The 25,976-nt window shown below is 49.9% G+C and overlaps 1 protein-coding gene across 1 annotated transcript; it reads left to right on the top strand.

Moving 5' to 3' along the window:
- The first annotated feature begins 8,794 nt into the window (after positions 1-8,794).
- Positions 8,795-25,288, top strand: LOC149915840 (protocadherin beta-15-like). The gene is made up of 3 exons (XM_090151091.1): positions 8,795-11,617; positions 24,777-24,881; positions 25,208-25,288. The coding sequence occupies exons 1-3, from the start codon at positions 8,795-8,797 to the stop codon at positions 25,286-25,288; spliced, it is 3,009 nt and encodes a 1,002-aa protein (XP_090007217.1).
- Positions 25,289-25,976: the final 688 nt, after the last annotated feature.

Genomic DNA, 25,976 nt, shown 5'->3' on the forward strand with positions numbered 1-25,976 from the left:
TCAGCAGTCCTCAAGACAGGCACCAGAGTCAATTCATTCCAATTGATTCCTATTCCAATCCATGCTGATTGGAGGCCATCCAGTTGGCTTTAAATACTGCCACATGAGAGAAGTGACCAATGCTCTATCTCTGCACTTAATCATGAATGGTGGAAAATACTCCATGCGAGTGGTTACAACCATACAAGTTGTGCAACAGGCAGTGCAGAGGCAAACCCTTCATGTCTGCTGCATTGTGAAAAGGTATTGCCACCCACATGGCAAACGTGATTACAGAAGTACATTCTGTAAGATGCTTACAATTCCAAGAGTTAAGCCACTGAGTGACATCTAAACAACCAGCAGGTAGGTAAAGCTGCTTGGATTAAAATGGTTCAGATAGCTCTGGGCAGATGACATACAAGTGTGTTATTTACAGTCCAATATGCCTAAGGAAGGCAGCACATCTTAAAGCCCATCTGAAGTTCCTGTATCCCAATGCATGGATCATGGGAAATAAGCAAGAGCAGGAAACCACAGCATTGAAAATTACAACAAAGTAACCTATTTGTTCTCATGGAAATGTGGTGAGAAGATTCACACAACTGGAACATGGCAGTCAAGAGCCATAACCTGTTTACAAGAGTTAGACAGAAAAGAATGGTCAAGGTCTTACCCATAAGGAAGAGCTGAGAAAGTGCAGACCCATGAGCCTCATGTCTTTGCTGGGGAAGGTCAGGGAACACATCCTCTCAGAAGCCACGTTAAGACACTTGCAAGAAAAGAAGGTGATCTGACACAGCCGGCATTGCTTCAGCAAGGGCAGATCCTGTCTGACCGATCTGGTGTACTTCTGTGGTGGAGTAACAGCATCTTTGCACAAATGAAGAGTAAGTGCTGTCATCCGGTTGGACTTGAGCAAGGCTTTTGACGTGGTCTCACACAACCTCCTTATGGGTGAGTTGGAGAGGAATGGATCTGAAGGCTGGGCTATTCATGGATAAGGAATTGTTTGGATGCTCACAGCAATAGAATTGTGGTCAAGAGTGTTATGTTTGTTTGGAAAGCAGTGATGAGTGGTGTCCCCCTAGAGGTCTGTCTGGGGTCCAGTGCTCTTCAACATCTTTATCAATGGATTGAGAGAGTGAGATTGAGTGCACCCTCAGCAATTTTGCCAATGACACTAGTGTGCATAATACAGTTGATGCAAGAGATGGTAGGAATGCTCTTCAAAGGACCTGGGATGCTCTCCAAAGGACCTGGAAGAGCTTAAGAAGTGAGTCCATGTGAATTGAATGAGGTTCAACATGTCCATGAGGTGGACTTGGACTTGGATCAGGTCCTTTCCGAATATGATTACAGTCTGGGAGAAAACTAACTGAGAGCAGCCCTGTGGAGAAGGACTTGAAGTTTCAGGTGCACAAAGAGATGAACCATACATGCATGCTTACAGCAGAGATGACGAACTGTACTGTGGTCTCCATGAAAAGAGAGGTGGCAAGCAGGGTGAGGGCGGTGATTGTCCCCCTCCGCTTTGCCCTTCTGGGGATCCATCTAGAATATTTTGTCCTCTTTTGTGCCCACCAACACTGACATGGAATGAATGGAACAAAACCAGAGAAGGTCTGAAGATGATCAGAAAGTCAGAGCATCTCTGCTATGAAGAGGAAAACTAAGGCAGACTGACTTGTTCAGCCTAGAGGAAGATCACATTGTGGCTTTCCAGTACATAAATGAGCTTACAAACAGGAGGGAGATTGACTTTTTAATCCCTTCCCTTCTGCTGGTACCTGTGAGACTGGGGGTCCCAACTACTGTTAAAAGGATCACAGTGAGATTCACAAATGATCAACATGAACATACCTGAGTGCTAACTCTGAGTGCTCAGGCACTTCCCATGAGGGTGCTATTTGCCTGGTTGCAGAGAGATGCTCCCCTTGGCACCAGTCACACTCTTCTGGGAGCTCACAGCAGAAGCTTCACAAAGAAGCAGTGTAATGGTATAAGCAATAGAACTCTGACCCAATGCTGTAGAGAGAGCCCCAGAAAACAGGAGCATCTGTGCTCGTCTCAAGCCACCTGACACCTCACAGAGTACCACATGCTGATGGTACCCTGAATCTCCCAGGGCTCTGAGGCAGATCTGAGTACCAAAACAAGACCCAGCCTAACCATAAGGCAGAAGGCATGTGAATGTGGTCAAAGCTCAGTAGATCAGATGCAGGAGAGCATGCAAGCATTTCAGGTTGGATATTGCAGACAATTTTTTCTCACAATGAGTAGTAATGCACTGCCACATTGTATAGTAGGCACGGTGGGGTGGGTTGATGGTTGGACTTGATGATCCTTTCCAACCTTAATTTTTCTATGATAAGAGATCTATGAATAGCTCTCCCCCTGCTCAGGATGCCTTTACGAGGAGATCCTTGCTTCTTGACATGGTTTAGGCAAGTGAATCACTGATACCAGGATTACGGCAAAGTGTACAATCCCTTCTGTGTCCTAGGAGATCTGAGAGCATTGTGGTGTGATGCCACACTTCAGTGTAGGTGCAAGGTAGTATACGTTTATCATATCAGGGAAGAAAGCTGACTTTCGAAAAAGAAAGCATTAGAAGCCTGGAAGCATAAGGCATGCTGATATACCCAGTGTGAAGAAAACAATATCAGTGTTCTGTCCTGAAACAGTATTATTACATAAGATGACACAATGTCTGCAAATGTCAACTTATTGTCACAACCCATATGGGAGGCAGTAACCTTCTGATCCCTGACCATACAGCACCATGAAGCAGAGTACTGTCTCATACACAACAAGTTGCAGAAACCACTGAAGGAGGGATGAGTTGGGCCACTGTACAGAAGTGAATGCCATCCGGCTGGCTCTAGATATTGCCAAAAGAGAGAAGTGATGAGTGTTTTGTCATTAATCTCACTCATGAATGGTGGAAGACACTCCCTGGAAGTGGTTACAACCATGGAAGCAGAGTTTATGGCAATAAGAAGGCAAACTCACCAGGTCTGCTGCACTAAGGTGGGAAATTCCTGCCCATGAAGAGAACACAATTATGAAAGTATACCACGTAGGATGCACTCGCACCCAAGAATTACACTACTAAACAACAAGAAAGGAACCAGCAGGTGGATAAAGCTGCTAGGACTGAAGTGGTTCAGGTAGCTTTGGACAGGCATACTAGTGCTATGTTATATACAGACCCATGTACCTATTTTTCCTTTCACGCACTTCTACATCTGAGGATGAAGAACAACGTGTCATTTGTGAATTGAGAGCTATCAGAGTGGAATGTGTCTTGGGAAGCTCTCCTCTGCCACAGTAGAATCAATACTAAGGCTACAATAAACAAGGCTATGGACCCACTCTCCTCTCCCTGAGGTGCCCAGATCCTATCAGGAGCATAAGTTCCTGATATGGATCCCAGGTGTCACTGTCATTTTTGCATGACATGAATGAGGAGATGTGTATGGCAAAAGAAAACAATGACTGTGCCTTCTTACAGGATGCAACCACTCCAGAGCAAAAAAGAAAAAATAAAGAGGCTCAGCCCTTGTAACAACTGCTCAAGAGACATGCAATCTCTATTGAGAGAGATGCTACTCCCTTTTCTGCCAGCCCTGAAATGAGGGTGAGAAGGGGTGATAAGGCTCCTCCCCTTCCAGTCACTCAGGTACATTGCTTGCACCTGAGTTCCCTGGCTTAGCCATCTCTTCCACCTGGGGCTCAACCACTGGTTCAGGGTGTGATCTAGCAATTCCTCTGCAAGTCGTGTTCCCAATTTTCTCTACTCAAACATTTGGTCTGTGGTTGATTTTATTAGAAATTTCTCTGTTGCTAATAACTATAGTTATTTGTGAGTTGGTAACAATGCCAAGTGGATGGATGTGTTGCATGCATGGAAAGAAGGAAGAAAGGAAGGAAGGGAAAGATAAAAAAACGGTCTTGGTCTCAGACGCTATTTAGCCTGTCATGCTTCCAAGCCAAAGGAATGTAAGAGCACAACAATGGCTTCATCGGAGTGATGTTGAGGGTCAGCCTTTGCATTAACAAGAAGAGACTCCCATACCTGGTAAAGCTGGAGAGCTACTCTATCTTGCTTTTTCAAGAAGATTCAGCGAATTTGCAAAGAGTGGACCGGAAAACATCTAGAGAATTCATATCCTTTGAAATGATGCTGAAGGATTGAGAGCACAGGCAATGTTCTCCTTCCTCAGAGTTGTTTGAAAGGAATTAGGGAGGGAACCTTTAAGAAGGTAACGCATCTTGAAGTCCACCTGAAGTTCCTGTGTCACACTGCAGGCATCACGGGAAATAAGCAGAAGCTGGAAGAAATAACTTCAAAAATTAGAAAAGTATTACCTTTTTGTTATCATGGAAATGTGGTGAGAAGTTTCCCACAGCTGGAACACTGCAGTCAAGAGCCTCGAGCTGTTCACAAGTGTTAGGCAGAAAAGGATGGGAGAGGGTGTTATTCACTAGGAAAACTTGGGAGACTCCAGACCCATGAGTCTCATGTCTGTGCTGGAGAAGAGCAGGGAACAGGTCTTCTCAGAAGCCTTGTTAAGTCACAAGCAAGAAAAGAAGGTGATCTGACACAGGCAGCGCTGGCTTCACCAAGAGCAGATCATGCCTGATTAATGTGGTGTACTTCTGTGATGGAGTATGAGCATCAGTGGTTGAAGGAAGAGCAAGTGATGTCATCCACATGAACTTGTGCAAGGCTTTTGACGTGGTCCTACACAACCTCCTTATCTCTAAGTTGGAGAGGTATGAATCTATAGGATGAGCTGTTCAGTGGATAAGGAATTGAATTGGTTGGATGGTGACAGCCATAAGACTGTGGTCAAGAGCACTACGTCCGGGTGGAAACTGGTGAAGAGTAGTGTCCCCTTGGGGTCTGCCTTGGGACTAATGCTCTCCAACATCTCTATCAGTGAACTGAGACAGTGGGATCAGATGCACCCTCAGCAAGTCTGCAGATGACACTTACCTGACAGGTACAGTTGATGGCAAGAGATGGTAGGAGTGCTCTCCAAAGGACCTGGACAAGCTTGAGAAGTGAGTCCACATGAATCGAATGAGGTTCAACATGTCCATGAGGTGGACCTGGACTTTGGTCAGGTTCTTCCCGAGTATGATTACAGTCTGGGAGAAGAACTAACTGAGAGCAGCCCTGTGGAGACTCCGAGCTTCAGGTGCACAAAAATCTTGACATGAACCATAACTGTGTGTTTGCCACCCATATAACCAACTATATTGTGGGCTCCATTGGAATAGACATGGCAAGCAGGGTGAGGGAGGTGCTTGTCCCCCTCTGCTTTGCCCTCTTGAGGATATTAGCAGGCCCCCAGAAGAGTGGGCACCATCAGTGCTTTGGAACTCCACCCAAGAATAAATGCAGGATCCAGAAAAACTGGCAAACTGTTTTCAGCAGATATGCCATCACTCTGGCAACTGTAGAGAGACAGCAATCACTGCCACCTGCTGGGGCTTGGCCCATGCCTGCTGCACCCTGATCAATGCTATTCAGCACACTCAAGAGAAGGGAAGAGAAGGTCTCTAACTCTGATGACAGTGTGACAGGTCCTGTGGCTGATCCAACTCTGTGATAGGCCCTGCGGTGTCTTCAGCCCTCGCTACAGTGCCTATGGTTGCTTTGAGGCCTGTGCCAGTTGCTGTGGTGGCTCTAAGCCCTGCTCCATGCTCTGTGGCTGCTCCAAGAACTGCCACAGGCCTGTAGTTAGTGCAACCCTGCTATTGGCCCCGCAGTTGTTCCAGCTCCTCCATCACAGCCTGTGGTTGCTTTCAAACCTGTGGCAGGCCCTGAAGTTTTAACAGTCCTCAAAACAGGCCCCAGAGTGAATCCATTCCTAGTGACAATCCATGCAGCTTTTTCAGCTTCCATGAGAGGCCTTGTGGTTGTTAGAGCCCATGCAACTGGCCCTGTTGTTGCCCCATGTTTCACAACAGGCCATACAGTTGCTCCAACTCATGGGCTAGGCCTTGAAGTTTCTCCTTCTGCAGTAGGTCCTTTGGTACCTCCAACCCAATCAACGCACTTTGTGGTTGCTCCCAGATGAAGGACAAGTCTTATAGTCACTCTGATTCATGCAGGAGGCCTTGAAGTTGTTCCAACCGTCAAAACAGGTTTCTCCCGTCCCTGTGCCAGGCCTTCTATATGAACCAGGGAACTATCTGTGTCAGTATAGTTGCCACCATAAATAAGAGAAGACAATGACTGTAAATGTTAATTTATTGTGATGACCCATAATGGAGACAATAACTGTCTTTCTCCTGGCCATCCAGGAGCATTTATGGAGTATGGAGTCCTTCATGACAAGTTGCAGAAACCACTGAAGGAGAGGGTGAATGGAGCCAGTGTGCAAAAGTGCAGGCCATCTGGCTGGCTTTAGATATTGCCAAATGAGAAAAGTGACCAATGCTCTATCTCTGCACTTAACACATGAATGGTGGAAAATACTCCCTGGGAGTGGTTACAACCATACAAGTTGTGCAACAGGCAGTGCAGAGGCAAACCTCTCATGTCTGCTGCATTGTGAAAAGTTATTGCTGCCCAAATGGAGAACATGATTACAGAAGTACATTCTGTAAGATGCTTACAATTCCAAGAGTTAAGCCACTGAGTGAGATCTAAATAACCAGCAGCTGGATAAAGCTGCTAGGATTAAAATGGTTCAGATAGCTCTGGGCTGGTGATGTACACGTGTGTTATTCCCAGCCCAACATGCCTAATTTTCCTTTCACACCCTTCTACCTCTGCAGGTGAAGAGCAACATGTCATTTGTGAGCAGACGGCAATCAGAGTGGGAAGTGTCTTTGAAAGCTCTTCTCTGCCTGGATCTTTTCCTGGCTGAACATGCACCAAAGGTGAGGTTACAATAAGCTAGGCTATGGGTTCCATGCCTCTCCCAGAGGTGCCAAAGACAATCAGGAGCATAAACAAATGGATAGAAACACAATGGAGCAATAGCAGCTAAAAAAGAACAAAAATTTGGCTCATCTTTCCAATGATTGGTGGTGAATCAAAAGGAGTGCAATCTCTATTCAGAGAGATGTCACTCCCTCATCTGTGAACACTTAAATGTGGGTGAGGAGGTGTGGATCGAGGCTCCAGAGCTTCCAGAGACATTGCTTGCAGCTGAGTTCCCTAGCTTAGCCACACCTTCTCACCTGGTGCTCAACCATTGGTTCAGGATGTGACCTGGCTGATCCTCTTCAAGCTGGATTCCCCATGTGGTCTACTGAAGCACTTGGCCTATGGTTGTTATTACTAGAAATTTCTGGGTTGTAGTAAGAACAGTAACTTGAGAGTTGCTAACAATACCTTATGGATGGCTGGATGGTTGGAAGGAAGAAAGGAAGGAAGGGAAAGATAAAAAACTGAGTTGGTCTCTGATGCAACTTAGCCTGTCGTGCTTCCAAGCGAAAGGGATGGAAGAAGAAAGCATAACAATGGCTGAATCTGAGTGAAGTTGGGGGCCTGCGTTTGCAATAACAAGAAGCTCCCATACCTGGTAAAGCTGGGGAACTACTCTATCCTGCTTTTTCAAATCGCGTTACTGAGGTTTCAGTGAGCTGACTACAAATAATCAAGAGAATTCATATCCCTTGGAAGGATGCTGAACGGATTGGGAGCATAGGCAGTGTTCTCTTCCCTCGAGGCTGTTTTAAAAGAGTGAGGGAGGAACATCGAGGAAGGCAGCACATCTTAAAGCCCATCTGAAGTTCCTGTATCCCAATGCATGGATCATGGGAAATAAGCAAGAACAGGAAACCACAGCATTGAAAATTACAACAAATTAACCTATTGGTTCTCATGCAAATGTGGTGAGATGATTCACACAACTGGAACATGGCAGTCAAGAGCCACAAGCTGTTTCCAAGAAAAGGACTTGAAGTTTCAGGTGCACAAAGAGACGAGCCATACATGCATGCTTGCAGCAGAGATGACCAACTGTACTGTGGTCTCCATGAAAAGAGAGGTGGCTAGCACGGTGAGGGATGTGATTGTCCCCGTCTGCTTTGCCCCCGTGAGGACCCACCGGAATACTGTGTCCTGGTTTGTGACCACCAGCACTGACATGGAGCGAATGGAGCAAGACAAGAGGAGATAATCAGAAGTTTGAAGCACCTCTGCTATGAAGAAATGTTGAGGCAGACTGGCTTGTTCAGCCTAGAGAAGAAACACACTGTGGCTTTCCAATACTTGCATGAACTTACAAACAAGAGGATCATTGACTCTTTACATTCCTTCCCTTCTGCTTATATGTGTGTTACTGAGGGTCCCAAATGCTGTTAAAAGGCCCACAGTGGAGTTCACAATGCATAAACATGAACACACCTGAGTGCTAACTCTGAGTGCTCAGGTGCTTTCCACATGGGTTCTATTTCTCTTGTTGCAGAGGGATGCTCCCCTTGGCATGTGTCTATCAAACAGGAAAACATCTGAGCCCTAGCATCTTTGGGTGAGGTGTGATATACAATATGAAGAAGAAAATATCAACATTCAGTGCTAGAGGAGAATTGTCTTCCTAGTGTAAAAGCAAGCTGGAGTGCTGGTGAATCATTTGCTTACAACACCTTTCCTGTAAGCTGTCTGGGACCAGTTGAATCATTCAGTACAAATATGTCTGGATGGCCTCTCTAGCTAATGACAATTTGCTGATTAAAAAGAAGAGAAAATGAGGACAATGTGACCATGCACTGAATAGACATGAAATAACACTATGCAAATTCCACACGGCACGAAGCAAAAGAATTCGCGGTGGATAGCCTGGAAATGTGCAGCACTGCGTGTGCGACCAGTAAACCTGCTGCCAAATGCGGCGAGTATTTACGATACGCCTTTGGGATCGTGTGTGCAGGAGGAAAGGAGATTGGAACCGGGAACTCCATCCGCATCGGCAGCACCGGTGAGAAGGCGGAGAAGGAGCAATTCGCCGTTGCGCCGCTGGGTGGGGATGTTGGCCACGGAGCGGCAGCTCCCTCTGGCCGCAGCGCGCTTTCAGGCGCAGGCGCCCAGCAGAGCCGCGCGAGCCGCTCGGGAAGGGCGGCGGGGCACGGAGGCGGGCGCTCGGGGGCTTCGGGGCCGAGCCGCTGGGAAAGTCCGGCGGCTTTCGGTCGGCGAGCGGCAGCTCTCGCCGTGCGTCGGGGCCGGCGAGAAAGGCCGCGAGGCATGGAGGCCGCCGGGAAGGGCCGGCCGTGGCGGAGCGGGACGGCGAGCGGGAGACGGAGCGGCGGCGGCGAGAGGCGAGTGCTGTTGTGGCTCGTGTGCGTTTGCGTGTGGGAGAGCGGGGCCGAACCGCTGCGCTATTCCGTGGCGGAGGAAATGGCGAGGGACTCGTCGGTGGGCAACGTCGCCCGGGACCTGGGGCTTTCTCCGAGCCAGCTGGCGGCTCGCAAGGCGCGCGTGGTGTCCGAGGGGAGCGAGCAGCATTTCCGCCTCGATCCGCACAGCGGCGTCCTGACGGTCACGGAGACGCTGGACCGAGAGCGGATCTGTCCGCACAGCGAGAGCTGCGCGCTCTTCTTTAAGCTGTTCTTTGAGAACCCGGTGCAGCTGATCCGCGGGGAGGTGGAGGTTCGGGACGTGAACGACAACTCCCCCGTGTTCCCGCAGAAGGAGGTGGTTTTAAAGATATCCGAAACGGCATCGCCAGGAACTCGGTTCCCACTACAAAGAGCGCGAGATAAAGACGTGGGCACAAACGGTTTACAGAATTACAGTCTCTCCCCAAACTCGCATTTCTCGATAACTGAAACAGTAGAAGATGGAGAGAGATACGCGGAGCTCGTCCTTGAGAGGGCTTTGGACCGCGAGGAGCAGCGGGAGCTGCATTTGGTGCTCACGGCCACGGACGGGGGCTCGCCGCCCAGGTCGGGCACGGCTGAGGTCCGGGTGGTGGTGCTGGATGCCAACGATAACATGCCGGTGTTCTCGCGGGAGGTGTACGAGGTGCGCGTGGCCGAGAACAGCCCCCCGGGGCAGCTGGTGGTGCGGGTGTCGGCCGCGGATCCCGACGAAGGCTCCAACGGCAAAGTGCGGTACGCCTTCACTGAGATGCCAGACCTGTCCGTTCAACTCTTCGATCTGAACGCTGAGACCGGAGAGATTCGCGTCTCGGGAAGGGTTGATTTCGAAGAAGCGAAAGCTCACAAGCTGGTTGTGAGCGCCACGGACGGCGGCGGTCTTTCTGCGCACTGCAAAGTGCACGTGGAGGTGCTGGACGTGAACGACAACGCGCCGGAGATCGAGCTGAGCTCCGTGAGCGCGTCCATCCCTGAGGACGCCCCGCCGCGCACCGTGGTGGCCCTGCTGAGCGTGCGGGACCGCGACTCCGGCGACAACGGGCGGACGGAGTGCGCCATCGAGGGCGACGTGCCGTTCAGCCTGACGGCCGCGTTCGCCGACCACTACGAGCTGCGCACCAGCGCGGCCCTGGACAGGGAGACGACGGCCGAGTACAACGTGAGCATCGTGGCGGCGGACCGGGGCCGGGCGCGGCTGAGCGCTCGCGAAAGCGTGCGGGTGCGGATCGGCGACGTGAACGACAACGCGCCGCGCTTCACGCAGGCGGCGTACAGCATGTGGGTGAGCGAGAACGAGGCGGGCGCGGTGCGGATCGGCAGCGTGAAGGCGACGGACGCGGACGCGGGCGCGAACGGGCGCGTGAGGTACGCGCTGGTGCGGGAGGAGGGCGAGGAGCGGCCCGCCGTGTCGGTGGACGCCGAGAGCGGGGACGTGTCCGTGGTGCGGCCGCTGGACTACGAGGAGGTGCGCGCCGTGGAGGTGACGGTGCGCGCCGCCGACGGGGGCTCGCCGCCGCGGAGCGCCACGGCGCTGCTGCGGGTGCTGGTGCGGGACGAGAACGACAACGCGCCCGTGGTGCTGCACCCGCCGGCCGACGGCGGCGCGGCGCTGCTGGGCGAGCTGGTGCCGCGGCGGGCGCGGGCGGGCTACCTGGTGGCCAAGGTGGTGGCGGTGGACGCGGACGCGGGGCAGAACGCGTGGCTGTCGTACGAGCTGGCCAAGGCGACGGAGCCGGGGCTGTTCCGCGTGGGGCTGCACAGCGGCGAGGTGCGCACGGCGCGGGCCGTGGGCGAGCGCGACGCGGCCCGGCACAGGCTGGTGGTGCTGGTGCGGGACCGCGGGCGGCCGCCGCGCTCCGCCAGCGCCACCCTCGCCGTCGCCCTGGCCGACGGCTTCTCCGAGGGCCGCCTGCGGGCGAGCGAAGAGGCGCCGGCCGCCGAGCCCGACGGCCGCCTCACCCTGTACCTCAGCGTCTGCTTGGCCTGCGTGTCCGCGCTCTTCGTGGCCGGCGCGGCGGCCGCCGTGGCCGCCAAGGTGCGGCGGGCCCGGCGGGGCGAGCCGGGGACCTTGCCCGCCTTCCCGCGCTCCGCCGCCGACAGCGGCGCCGGCTCCCTGCCCCGCAGCTACGTCTACGACGTCCGCCTCGCCGCCGGCACCGTCGACAGCGAGTTCCGCTTCCTCGGGCCGCTCTTCCCCTGCTTCTCCGCCGGGCTGCCGCAGGGCGCGGCCGAGCAGCGGAGCTCGCTGTGCTCGGCCGGCCTCGGGCAAGAAGAAGGCGACTGGGCCGTGCAGGTGAGGGAGCGGAGCCCCGCGCGGGGGACGAGGGGGAGCGCGGGGGCAGCGCGCTGTCTGTGGGGGAGGAGGGAGGCGGGGGGGGGGACGGAGGCTGGGAGTGACGGTTCGGCCCCGAGTGCGGCTGTGGGACGGCAGGGAGCTGCGGAGAGGCCGCGGCGCTGATGGCGTCGTGTTTCTCCTGCACAGCGTTAGCGACAGCAGAACCGACATCCCCTCAGAGTCTGTTTCCCATTATCCTCTTGTTTCCGTTGGCTTTAATGAACGTTGTTTGTTATTTGTTCATGAGGGAACCATCAGTGTCTCCTCCCCTCTTCCTGATCCAAAAAGAGATTTCCAATTACACTTTTCTGAGGTGTTTATGCAGGGCTTTATTGATCTACAGGGTCTATTATAGGGTTGTCCTGTTCGGGTCAGAGAGCTGTTTCCCCGGCCTCCTCTTTCTTTGCCTGTGGGCAGGGAAGAGTGGTGTCCCATTCACATTGGTTCAGATGAGGCTTCCCAGCTTCTCACTGACAATGTCAGCAGTCCACTGTGTTCTTTGCAGGGCCGAGCTCCCCTGTCTGAAGGCACGGCTCCCGGGGCAGCAGAGGAGAATGGCAGTTTGGATCAAAGCCCCTGGCTCAGCCATCAGTAAGGGAGCAGAAGGAGAAGCATCTCGGTCCTCATGGGCAGGTCTCTTCCAAGCAAAATGAAGGAGACACCAACGTTGTACCAAAAATAACCAGCGAAGCAGAGATCTGCTGTGTGACAACTCAAGGACAATATCCGCTGATGCAGTAGTCTATTAATTTAGTCCTTTTGAAATTTTGTTACTTTTGGGTGTGGATGCATGCTGGGAACACTGAGATGTGATATTTAGTTGTGCTAGTACTGTTGCTCCTGGGCATTAAGTGACAAATGGGAAGAAAATAGTATGATATTGAAGCTATCATTTTCATTCATCTGCTCTTATGCATTCTTTTTTGTTATCACGTGGACTCTGTAATAAGGGAATGCCATGCCAGGCTTTTTGCTGTTAATCCAAGCTAAATGTTGCCAGCGAAGGTATTCTTTAATATCTCTGAGAAGCTGGCTGCCATAGAGATGGCTGACATTCACACAGTGCACATTCAACCAGGAGTTCCCTCTTTCTGTATGATGTACCGATAGCTCTTTGAGCACTTTGTTTTTGGTTTGATCTGGTTCTTTTCCCAACATAATGTCTAAAAGAATGGTTCTGGAGCATTTCAGGATTATGGATTATTAGATAATAGAACGTTCAAAGCTATTTGCTATTTCTCTTTGCTGATGTATTTCCAAGAGTTGAATGCTTGTTGACAGAAACCAATAAAATCTACTGATAAATCTGACAGAATCATTCACTGCTATATGCAAAGTTATTCTTCCCATGTGGGGGAACATTAAGGATCACTGTTGCTGTTACACTGTTCCACACCTGAATCTGAAGGACAGCGTGTCGGTGTGAAATGAGGGCAGTCATTGTGTGAAGTGTGTGGGGAAGCTCTTCTCAGCCGGGATGTGTTCCCTGCCATAGCGGTGCCAGCAGTCAGGTTAGAATAAAGGAAAGGTACAGGTCCGCCTTCCTCTCTTTGAAGTCCTAGGGGCGAATCAGGAGCATTGGTAGGAGCATAAGGAAGCAGATACTGGGTGGTACTGTAACTGCTGTGGGGCATGAATGAGGACCTGCATTCCCAACATTATGTGCTGATGATGGCTTACAGCTGTTTTTTATAAGATGTTTCTCTGTTGCTGATATCTCAGGTTTGGGGGTCAGCAACTGCTTGTGAGCTGGCTGGACACTGGTCAGCAGGTGGTGGCATACAAGTAGTATTTGCCTGTATTCCTATGGTGGCGGGGAAGGACATGGAGAGGAGCAGGAAAACCATCCTTACAAACACATGGCTGAGAGGCTGGTGAAACGCAAAAATTTTGGGTTCTTTGGTCATGGGGCAGTCTAGTCAACACCTGGTATGAAGGCTGCCGATGGGTATCACCTATCCCAGAGGGGGAATCGGATTGTTGGCCAGGAGTTGGCAGGACTTGTAGAGAGGGCTTTAAACCAGATTTGAAGGAGGTAAAGGGATAAAACCAGGCCCACTAGGAATGAGCCTGGAGGTGTTGTAATGGGATTAGGGGTGAGGTGTGGGGCTCAGCTGAAGTGCATCTACACCAATGCAAGCAGCATGGGCAAAAAACAAGAAGAGTTGAAAGCCATTGTGTGACAAGCTAACTATGACCTAGTTGCCATTACGGAAACATGGTGGGACCACTCCCATGACTGGAGTGCTGTAATGGCAGGCTTCAAACTTTTCAGGAAGGATAGGCAAGGAAGGAGGCTCTCTATATCAGAGAATGCCTTGATGTTATTGAGCTTGAGGCTGGGAATGATAACGTTTAAACCCTATGGGTAAAGATCAGGGGATGGGCTTATAGAGCAGAACTTCCTGGTGGGTGTCTGCTACAGGCTGCTGAACCAGGATGAAGAGACAGATGAGGAGTTCTAAAAGCAGCTGGCAGAAGCTGTGCGATTGTCTGCCCTTGTCTTCATGGGGGACTTCAACATCCCTGACATATGCTGGGAATACAACAAAGAGCAGAAGAAGCAGTGTAGGAGGTTTCTGGAGTGTATGGAAGATAACTTTCTGACGCAGCTGGTGAGAGAGCCAACAAGAGGAGCTGCCCCGCTTGACCTCAAAGATAAGGACGTTGAGGAGAGCTGGCTGCTCTTCAAGGATGCCCTCCTGGCAGCACAAGAGGTCTCCATTCCCCTGATTAAGAAAGTGGGCAGGAGAGGTAGAAAACCGGCATGGCTCAGCAAGGACCTGCTAAGAGAACTGAGGGTGAAGAAAGGGGTGTACAAGCTCTGGAAACAAGGCTGTGTCACCTGGGAAGAATACAGGGATGCCGTCCGGACTTGCAGACGTGGGATCAGGAAAGCCAAGGCGCAGGCAGAACTGAACTTGGCCAGGGACGTGAAAAACAATAAGAAAACCTTCTACAGGTACATTGGCCAGAAGAGACAGGCCAAAACGGGCGTACCTACTTTGGTAAATTTAAAAGGAGAAATGGCTTCAACAGATGAAGAGAAAGCTGAGGTGCTGAATGAGTTCTTCACCTCGGTCTTCACTGGTGGCCAGGATTCTAGTCTTTTTCACGTCCCTAAGTCTTGCACCCCCATACCTCTATGTGGGGACAAAGGAGGTAAATCCCTCCCCACTGTAAGGGTTGAGCAAGTCCGAGAGTGCCTCCTTAGACTGAATGAGTATAAGTCTATGGGGCCAGATGGCGTGCATCCCAGGGTCCTGAAGGAGCTGGCTGAGGTGGTTGCTGAGCCGCTCTCCATCATATTTGAGAAGTCGTGGCTGTCAGGTGAGGTCCCGGACGATTGGAGGAAGGGTCACGTCACTCCCATTTACAAGAAGGGGAGCAGGGAGGACCCGGGTAACTACAGGCCGGTGAGTCTCACCTCCGTGCCTGGGAAGATTATGGAACAGATCCTCCTGGACAATATGCTTGATCACATAAAGAACGAGCACGTGATCCTAGATAGCCAGCATGGCTTCACCAGGGGAAGGTCATGCTTAACTAATCTTGTGGCCTTCTATGATGGAGTGACGGCATTGGTGGACGAAGGGAAGGCAACTGATGTCATTTACCTGGACCTGAGCAAGGCCTTTGACATGGTCCCCCATCACATCCTCATCTCCAAACTGGAGGGAAGTGGATTTGACGGGTGGACAACTAGATGGATAAGCAATTGGTTGAAAGGCCGCAGACAGAGGGTGGTGGTCAATGGCTCTATGTCCAGGTGGAGGCCGGTAACGAGCGGTGTCCCTCAAGGGTCTGTCTTGGGACCGGTGCTCTTTAACATCTTTATTAATGACATCGATGAGGGAATGGAGTGCACCCTCAGCAAGTTTGCTGATGACACCAAGCTGAGTGGTGCAGTCGATACGGTGGAGGGAATGGAGGCCATTCAGAGGGACCTTGACAGGCTGGAAAGCTGGGCTCGGGTGAACCTAATGAGGTTCAATAAGGCAAAGTGCAAGGTTTTGCACTTGGGCCGGAAGAACCCCAGGCACCTGTACAGGCTGGGGGGAGTTGTCCTTGAGAGCAGCTCGGCAGAGAAAGACCTAGGGGTCCTGATAGATGAGAAACTTAACATGAGCCAGCAGTGCGCTCTGGCAGCCCGGAAAGCAAATGGGATCCTGGGCTCCATCAGGAGAGGGGTGGTCAGCAGGGATAGGGAGGTGATTGTCCCTCTCTACTCTGCTCTTGTGAGGCCCCATCTGGAGTACTGTGTTCAGGTGTGGAGCCCTCAGTACAAAAAAGACATGGAGATTTTGGAAAGGGTCCAGAGGAGGGCCACGAAGATGATCAGGGGGCTGGAGCACCTCCCCTATGAGGACAGGCTGAGGGAGTTGGGTTTGTTCAGCCTGGAGAAGAGAAGGTTGCGGGGCGACCTCATTGCAGCCTTTCAATATCTGAAGGGAACTTACTCCCAGGAGGGGAGTAAACTCTTCATAAGGGCTGATAATAGCAGGACACGGGGAAATGGTTTTAAGTTAAAAGAGGGAAGATTTAGGTTGGATGTTAGGGGGAAGTTTTTTACTAGGAGGGTGGTTAGGTCCTGGAACAGGCTGCCCAGGGATGTTGTGGATGCCCCGTCCTTGGAGGTGTTCAAGACCAGGTTGGACGAGGCTCTGGGCAACCTGATCTAGTAAAGGTGTATGTTTGGTGGCCCTGCTAGGCAGGGGGGTTGGAACTACATGATCCTTGAGGTCCCCTCCAACCCAGGTCATTCTGTGATTCTGTGATTCTGTGATTCTGTGACCTGCTGTTCACAAACAAAGAAGGTCTGGTGGGAGATGTGGAGGTCAGGGGCTGTCTTGGAAAGAGTGACCATGAAATGGTAGAGTTCTTGATTCTTGGTGGAGCCAGGAGGGAGAACAGCAAAACTGCTACCTTGGACTTCCAGGGAGCGCACTTTGAATTATTCAGAAGGCTGATAGGGCGAATCCTCTGGGTTTCAGTCTTGGAGAGTAAAGGGGTCGCTCTTCAAGAAGGAAGTCTTCAAGGTGCAGGAGCTGGCTGTGCCCCCTGAGCCGCAAAATGAACCTGTGGGTAAGAAGACCATCATGGATGAACAGGGAGCTATTCTTCAGGCTCTGGGAGAAAAAGAGAATCTACCTCCTGTGGAAGAAGGGTGGGTGACTCAGAAAGAGTACAGAGAAGTTGTTAAGATGTGTGGAGAGAAAATCAGAAAGGCAAAAGCCCAGCTTGAACTCAACGTGGCCGCTGGGGTTAAAAGGAACAAGAAGCCCTTTTACAAATACATCAATGGTAAGAGGAGGACTCAAGATAATCTTCATTCTTTACTGGATGAGGCTGGGAATGTGATCAGTGAGGATAAGGAAAAGGACGAGGTTCTGAGTGCCTTCTTTATATCTGTCTTTAAAGGACATACCTGTATCTTCAGGGTACTCCACTCTCTGACCTGGTAGTCTCAACTGGAGACTGGGGGACAGAACAGAACCCCCTGTGATTCGGGAGGACGCAGTCAGAGACCTACTAGTCCAGCTTGACTATCACAAGTCCATGGGGCCGGATGGGATTCACTCGAGAGTGCTGAGGGAACTGGCAGCGGTGATAGGCAAGCTGCTCACCATTATCTGTCAACACTCTTTGTTGACTGGTGAGGTCCCAGATGCCTCCAGAGGTGTCCAGAACCTTGCGAATCTGAATCCCATCTATAAGAAGTGTTGTAAGGAGGATCCAGGGAACTCCAGGCCTATTAGCCTGACCTCGGTGCTAGAAAAGTTTATGGAGCGGATTGTCTTGTGGAAGATCATGTGGCATGTGTGGAACAACTAGGGGATCAGGCCTCGCTATGGTGGGTTCACATAGGGCAGATCCTGCTTGACCAACCTGGTCTCCTTCTATGATCTAGTGACACATCTGGTAGATGAAGAAAAGGCTGTTGATGTAGTCTACCTAGACTTCAGCAAGGCCTTTGACACTGTCTCCCACAGAATTCTCCTGCAAAAGCCCATGGCTTGGACAGGTACGCTCTTGGCTGGGTAAGGAACTGGCTGGAAGGCCAGGCCCAGAGAATGGTAGTGAATGGAGCTAAATCCAGCTGGCGAACGGTCACGAGTGCTGTTCCCGAGGGGTGGGTGCTGGGGCCTGTCCTCTTCAATATCTTTCTTGATGATGTGGATGAGGGCATTGAGTGCAGCCTCAGTAAATGTTTGGATGACACCAAGGTGGCTGGACGTGTCAGTCTGCCTGGGGTAGCAAGGCCCTACAAAGGAACAGGGCCTACCTGGACAGGCTGGATAGCTGGCCTGAAACCAATGGGATGAGTTTCAACAAGGCCAAATGCCAGGTCCTGCACTTTGGCTGCAACAACCCCATGCAACGCTACAGGCTTGGGTCAAGGTGGCTGGAAGAGAGCATAGAGGAAATGGACCTGGGGGTGTTGATTGATGCTGGGCTGAACATGAGCCAGCATTGTGCCCGGGTGGCCAAGAAGGCCACTGGCATCTTGGCTTGCATCAGGAGCAGTGTTGCCAGCAGAAACAGGGAAGTTGATTGTCTCCCTATACTCAGCTCTGGTGAGGCCACGCCTCAAGTACTGTGGGCCCCTGGCTGCAATCAGGTTTTGGGCCCCTTGCAATAAAGACATTGAGGGCCCGGAACAAATTCAGAGAAGGGCGACAACGCTGGTGAGGGGTCTGGAGCATAGGCCTTCTGAGGAACAGCTGAAGGAGCTGAGATTGTTCAGTCTGGAGAAGAGGAGGCTCAGGGGAGACCTTATTGCTCTCTATAACTACCTGAAGGGAGGTTGTAGTGAGCTGGGGGTCGGCCTGTTCTCCCATGTAACTAGGGATAGAACTAGAGGGAATGGCTTCAAGCTTTGCCAGGGAAGATTTAGGCTGAATGTTAGGAAATACTACTTTTCTGAAAGAGTGGTCAAGTACTGGAATAGGCTTCCCAGGGAGGTGGTGCAGTCAGCAACCCTGGAGATGTTCAAGGAACAGTAGGATTTTGTGTTGAGGGATATGGTTTAGTGAGTACTATTGGCGACAGGTGGGTGGTTGGAGTGGATGATCTTGAAGGTCTTTTCCAGCCTTGGTGATTCTGTGATTCTGTGGTGCATCCATTTCTTTCCTTTTGTATCTACAGGTGGTTGTGCATCACTTCTTTTGTCTGTCTCTATCTGTGTCTTTTATCTGTATCTCAGTATCTCTATAACTACGCCTATGTGGTTCTCAGTATGTCTACCTCTATTTGTACTTCTGTCTCCATACCTCCACCTCTACATTTTTCTTTGTTTTCTCTCAGGAGTTGCATGTAAAATCATGTTCTGATGTGTTCAAGTTACTGCTCAGGAGACTCAGCTGGTGTTAGTACTGCACACTGTCATCGTTTTTGTTCTAGGGAAACCATCTCTCAGACTCTATGAAGAATTACACATTTTCCTTTGTGTGTTTAGAGAGCCAGACTATGGGAGCGTGAACGGGCCATGTTTTCCTCCATTTCCTCACTCTTCTTTCTCATTCACCTTCCAGTTATCTTTTGACCTAGTTACAATAGATCTTGAAAATGTTCAATATTCTTGAGATGTTCAAACCAGCATGATCCTAGTGCTGTGTCTCCTGAATATGTTTCTGTTTTTGCCTATGTTTAACCAGCTCTTTATTAATACAAGCCAGAGATCTGCCCTGACAAAGTTATTTATGAGTGTCAGGCTGTGTGGGAGAATATTAGTAGGCTCCCAGAAGATTGGGCATGGTCTGTGCTTTGGAACTGCAGTCCAGAGCATGAGCGCGATCCAGAAAATGTAGCAAACTGTTTGCAGCAGATATGCCATCACTCTGGCAATTGTAGAGAGACAGCAATCACTGCAATGTTCTGGGGCTTGGCCTATGCCTACTGCACCCCGATCAGTTCTATTCAGCACACTCAAGGGAAGGGAAGAGAAGGTCTCTAACTCTGATGACAGGCCCTGCGGCTGCTCCAACTTCTGTGATAGGCCCTGCAGTTTCATCAGCTATCACTACAGTGCCTATGGTTGCTTTGAGGCCTGTGCCAGTTGCTGTGGTGGCTCCGAGGCATGCTCCATGCTCTGTGGCTGCTCCAAGTACCGCCACTGACCTGTAGTTACTGCAACCCCGCTATCGGTCCTAGAGTTTCTCCAGCTCCTCCATCACAGCCTGTGGTTGCCTCCAATCCTGCAGAAGGCCCTGTAGTTTCAGCAGTCCTCAAGACAGGCACCAGAGTCAATTCATTCCAATTGATTCCTATTCCAATCCATGCTGATTGGAGGCCATCCAGTTGGCTTTAAATACTGCCACATGAGAGAAGTGACCAATGCTCTATCTCTGCACTTAATCATGAATGGTGGAAAATACTCCATGCGAGTGGTTACAACCATACAAGTTGTGCAACAGGCAGTGCAGAGGCAAACCCTTCATGTCTGCTGCATTGTGAAAAGGTATTGCCACCCACATGGCGAATGTGATTACAGAAGTACATTCTGTAAGATGCTTACAATTCCAAGAGTTAAGCCACTGAGTGACATCTAAACAACCAGCAGGTAGGTAAAGCTGCTTGGATTAAAATGGTTCAGATAGCTCTGGGCAGATGACATACAAGTGTGTTATTTACAGTCCAATATGCCTAAGGAAGGCAGCACAACATAAAGCCCATCTGAAGTTCTTGTATCCCAATGCATGGATCATGGGAAATAAGCAAGAGCGGGAAACCACAACATTGAAAATTACAACAAATTAACCTATTGGTTCTCATGCAAATGTGGTGAGATGATTCACACAACTGGAACATGGCAGTCAAGAGCCACAAGCTGTTTACAAGAGTTAGGCAGGGAAGGATGGGTGAGGGTGTTTTCTACTAGGAAGACGTGGGAAACTACAGACCCATGAGCCTCATGTCTTTGCTGGGGAAGGTCAGGGAACACATCCTCTCAGAAGCCACGTTAAAACACTTGCAAAAAAAGAAGGTGATCTGACACAGCCAGCATTGCTTCAGCAAGGCCAGATCCTGTCTGACCGATCTGGTGTATTCCTGTAGTGGAGTAACAGCATCATTGCACACATGAAGAGTAAGGGCTGTCATCCAGGTGGACTTGCGCAAGGCTTTTGACGTGGTCTCACACAACCTCCTCATGGATGCGTTTGAGAGGAATGGATCTGAAGGTTGGGCTATTCAGTGGAAAAGGAATTGGATGGATGCTCACAGCAATAGAATTGTGGTCAAGAGTGTTATGTTTGTTTGGAAAGCAGTGATGAGTGGTGTCCCCCTCGAGGTCTGTCTGACGTCCAGTGCTCTTCAACATCTCTATCAATGGATTGACAGAGTGGGATGAAGTACACCCTCAGCAATTTTGCCAATGACACTTGTGTGCGTAGTATAGTTGATGCAAGAGATGGTAGGGATGGTCTTCAAGGGACCTGGAAGAGCTTGAGAAGTGAGTCCATGTGAAGTGAATGAGGTTCAACATGTCCATGAGGTGGACTTGGACGTGGGTTAGGTCCTTTCCGAGTATGATTACAGTCTGGGAGGAAACTAACTGAGATCAGCCCTGTGGAAAAGGACTTGAAGTTTCAGGTGCACAAAGAGATGAACCATACATGCATGCTTGCAGCAGAGATGACCAACTGTACTGTGGTCTCCATGAAAAGAGAGGTGGCAAGCAGGGTGAGGGATGCGATTGTCCCCCTCTGCTTTGCTCTTATGAGGACCCACCTGGAATATTTTGTCCTGGTTTGTGCCTACCTACACTGACATGGAACAAATGGAACAAAACCAGAGAAGGTCTGAAGACGATCAGAAAGTCAGAGCATCTCTGCTATGAAGGGGAAAACTAAGGCAGACTGACTTGTTCAGCCTAGAGGAAGATCACATTGTGGCTTTCCAGTACATAAATGAGCTTACAAACAGGAGGGAGATTGACTTTTTAATCCCTTCCCTTCTGCTGGTACCTGTGAGACTGGGGGTCCCAACTACTGTTAAAAGGACCACTGTGGGAATCACGGATGATCAACATGAACATACCTGAGCGCTAACTCTTGAGTGCTCAGGCACTTCCCATGAGGGCGCTATTTGCCTGGTTGCAGAGAGATGCTCCCCTTGGCACCAGTCACACTCTTCTGGGAGCTCACAGCAGAAGCTTCACAAAGAAGCAGTGTAATGGTATAAGCAATAGAACTCTGACCCAGTGCTGTAGAGAGAGCGCCAGAAAACAGGAGCATCTCTGCTTGTCTCAAGCCACCTGATACCTGACAGAGTACCACATGCTGATGGTACCCTGAATCTCCCAGGGCTCTGAGGCAGATCTGAGTACCAAAACAAGACCCAGCCTAACCATAAGGCAGAAAGCATGTGAATATGGTCAAAGCTCAGTAGATCAGATGCAGGAGAGCATGCAAGCATTTCAGGTTGGACATTGCAGACAATTTTTTCTCACAATGAGTAGTAATGCACTGCCACATTGTATAGTAGGCACGGTAGGTTGATGGTTGGACTTGATGATCCTTTCCAACCTTAATTTTTCTATGATAAGAGATCTATGAATAGCTCTCCCCCTGCTCAGGATGCCTTTACGAGGAGATCTTTACTTCTTGACATGGTTTAGGCAAGTGAATCACTGAACCAGGATTACGGCAAAGTGTACAATCCCTTCTGTGTCCTAGGAGATCTGAGAGCATTGTTGTGTAATGCCACACTTCAGTATATGCGCAAGGCAGGATATGTTTGTCATATCAGGGAAGAAAGCTGACTTTCGAAAAAGAAAGCATTAGAAGCCTGGAAGCATAAGGCATGCTGATATACCCAGTGTGAAGAAAACAATATCAGTGTTCTGTCCTGAAACAGTATTATTACATAAGATGACACAATGACTGCAGATGTCAACTTATTGTCACAACCCATATGGGAGGCAGTAACCTTCTGATCCCTGACCATACAGCACCATGAAGAAGAGTACTGTCTCATACACAACAAGTTGCAGAAACCACAGAAGGAGGGATGAGTCGGGCCACTGTACAGAAGTGAAGGCCATCCGGCTGGCTCTAGATATTGCCAAAAGGGAGAAGTGATGAATGCTTTGTCACTAATCTCACTCATGAATGATGGAAAACACTCCCTGGAAGTGGTTACAACCATAGAAGCAGAGTTTATGGCAACAAGGAGGCAAACCCACCTGGTCTACTGCATTGAGGAAAGATATTGCTGCCCATGTAGAGAACACGATTAGGAAAGTATACCACGTAGGATGCACTCGCACCCAAGAGTTACACTACTAAACAACAAGAAAGGAACCAGCAGGTGGATAAAGCTGCTAGGACTGAAGTGGTTCAGGTAGCTTTGGACAGGCAAACTAGTGCTATGTTATATACAGACTCATGTACCTATTTTTCCTTTCACACACTTCTACATCTGAGGATGAAGAACAATGTGTCATTTGTGAATTGAGAGCTATCAGAGTGGGAAGTGTCTTGGGAAGATCTCCTCCACCTGGGTCTGTCCCCAGCCACAGTGGAATCAATACTGAGGCTAAAATAAGCAAGCTTATGGATTCACTCTCCTCTCCCTGAGGTGCCAAGATCCTATCAGGAGCATAAGTTCCTGATATGGATCCCAGGTGTCACTGTCATTTTTGCATGACATGAATGAGGAGATGTGTATGGCAAAAGAAAACAATGACTGTGCCTTCTTACAGGATGCAACCACTCCAGAGCAAAAAAGAAAAAATAAAGAGGCTCAGCCCTTGTAACAACTGCTCAAGAGACATGCAATCTCTATTGAGAGAGATGCTACTCCCTTTTCTGCCAGCCCTGAAATGAGGGTGAGAAGGGGTGATAAGGCTCCTCCCCTTCCAGTCACTCAGGTACATTGCTTGCACCTGATCTCAGATGACAGTGTGACAGGCCCTGCGGCTGCTCCAACTCTGTGATAGGCCCTGCAGTTTCTTCAGCTCTCACTACAGTGCCTATGGTTGCTTTGAGGCCTGTGCCAGTTGCTGTGATGGCTCCGAGGCATGCTCCGTGCTCTGTGGCTGCTCCAAGAACTGCCACAGGCCTGTAGTTACTGCAACCCTGCTATTGACCCTGCAGTTTCTCCAGCTCCTCCATCACAGCCTGTGGTTGCTTTCAAACCTGTGGCTGGCCCTGTAGTTCCACCAGTCCTCAAGTCAGGCCCCAGAGTCAATGCATTCCTTGTGACAATCCACGCTCTCTTCCAAGAGAGGCCTTGTGTTTGTTTCAACCCATGCAACTGGTCCTGTGGTTGCCCCATTTCTCACAGCAGGCCCTGTGGTTGCTCCAAATCATGGCCAGGCCCTGAAGTTTCTCCTTCCTCTGCAATAGGCCCTGTGGTGTCTCCAACCCACTCAACACTCTTTGTGGTTGCTCCAAGTTGCATGAGAAGTCCTATAGTTGCTTCAATTCCTGGAGGCGGCCTTGAAGTTGTTCCAACGCTTAAAACAGGCCCTGCGGTTCCTCTAGTGCCTGTGCCAGGCCTTCTTTCTGAACCAGGGAACCAACTGTATCAGTATCAATTGCCTCTGTACATAAGAGAAGACAATGACTGTAAATGTTAATTTATTGTGATGACCCATAATGGAGACAATAACTGTCTTTCTCCTGGCCATCCAGGAGCATTTATGGAGTATGGAGTCCTTCATGACAAGTTGCAGAAACCACTGAAGGAGAGGGTGAATGGAGCCAGTGTGCAAAAGTGCAGGCCATCTGGCTGGCTTTAGATATTGCCAAATGAGAAAAGTGACCAATGCTCTATCTCTGCTCTTAATCATGAATGGTGGAAAATACTCCCTGGGAGTGGTTACAACCATACAAGTTGTGCAACAGGCAGTGCAGAGGCAAACCTCTCATGTCTGCTGCATTGTGAAAAGTTATTGCTGCCCAAATGGAGAACATGATTACAGAAGTACATTCTGTAAGATGCTTACAATTCCAAGAGTTAAGCCACTGAGTGAGATCTAAATAACCAGCAGCTGGATAAAGCTGCTAGGATTAAAATGGTTCAGATAGCTCTGGGCTGGTGATGTACACGTGTGTTATTCCCAGCCCAACATGCCTAATTTTCCTTTCACACCCTTCTACCTCTGCAGGTGAAGAGCAACATGTCATTTGTGAGCAGACGGCAATCAGAGTGGGAAGTGTCTTTGAAAGCTCTTCTCTGCCTGGATCTTTTCCTGGCTGAACATGCACCAAAGGTGAGGTTACAATAAGCTAGGCTATGGGTTCCATGCCTCTCCCAGAGGTGCCAAAGACAATCAGGAGCATAAACAAATGGATAGAAACACAATGGAGCAATAGCAGCTAAAAAAGAACAAAAATTTGGCTCATCTTTCCAATGATTGGTGGTGAATCAAAAGGAGTGCAATCTCTATTCAGAGAGATGTCACTCCCTCATCTGTGAACACTTAAATGTGGGTGAGGAGGTGTGGATCGAGGCTCCAGAGCTTCCAGAGACATTGCTTGCAGCTGAGTTCCCTAGCTTAGCCACACCTTCTCACCTGGTGCTCAACCATTGGTTCAGGATGTGACCTGGCTGATCCTCTTCAAGCTGGATTCCCCATGTGGTCTACTGAAGCACTTGGCCTATGGTTGTTATTACTAGAAATTTCTGGGTTGTAGTAAGAACAGTAACTTGAGAGTTGCTAACAATACCTTATGGATGGCTGGATGGTTGGAAGGAAGAAAGGAAGGAAGGGAAAGATAAAAAACTGAGTTGGTCTCTGATGCAACTTAGCCTGTCGTGCTTCCAAGCGAAAGGGATGGAAGAAGAAAGCATAACAATGGCTGAATCTGAGTGAAGTTGGGGGCCTGCGTTTGCAATAACAAGAAGCTCCCATACCTGGTAAAGCTGGGGAACTACTCTATCCTGCTTTTTCAAATCGCGTTACTGAGGTTTCAGTGAGCTGACTACAAATAATCAAGAGAATTCATATCCCTTGGAAGGATGCTGAACGGATTGGGAGCACAGGCAGTGTTACCTTCCCTCGAGGCTGTTCTAAAAGAGTGAGGGAGGAACATCGAGGAAGGCAGCACATCTTAAAGCCCATCTGAAGTTCCTCTACACCAAACATGTATCATGGGAAATAAGCAAGAACAGGAAACCACAGCATTGAAAATTACAACAAATTAACCTATTGGTTCTCATGCAAATGTGGTGAGATGATTCACACAACTGGAACGCTACAATTAAGAGCCACAAGCTGTTTCCAAGAGTTAGGCAGGGAAGGATGGGTGAGGGTGTTTTCTACTAGGAAGACGTGGGAAACTACAGACCCATGAGCCTCATGTCT

This window comes from Phasianus colchicus, chromosome 15, assembly GCF_987193195.1.
Source record: "Phasianus colchicus chromosome 15, bPhaCol1.hap1.1, whole genome shotgun sequence".
Taxonomy (NCBI): Eukaryota; Metazoa; Chordata; class Aves; order Galliformes; family Phasianidae; genus Phasianus; species Phasianus colchicus.

What these genes read in the sequence shown, in the direction of transcription:
- LOC149915840 (XM_090151091.1), top strand. Translation starts at nt 8,795, where the DNA reads ATGTGCAGCACTGCGTGTGCGACCAGTAAACCTGCTGCCAAATGCGGC. An exon ending in AAGGCGACTGGGCCGTGCAG is followed by an intron (nt 11,618 to 24,776) that starts GTGAGGGAGCGG and finishes CTACCTCTGCAG; the next exon opens with GTGAAGAGCAACATGTCATT. An exon ending in TGGCTGAACATGCACCAAAG is followed by an intron (nt 24,882 to 25,207) that starts GTGAGGTTACAA and finishes CCATTGGTTCAG; the next exon opens with GATGTGACCTGGCTGATCCT.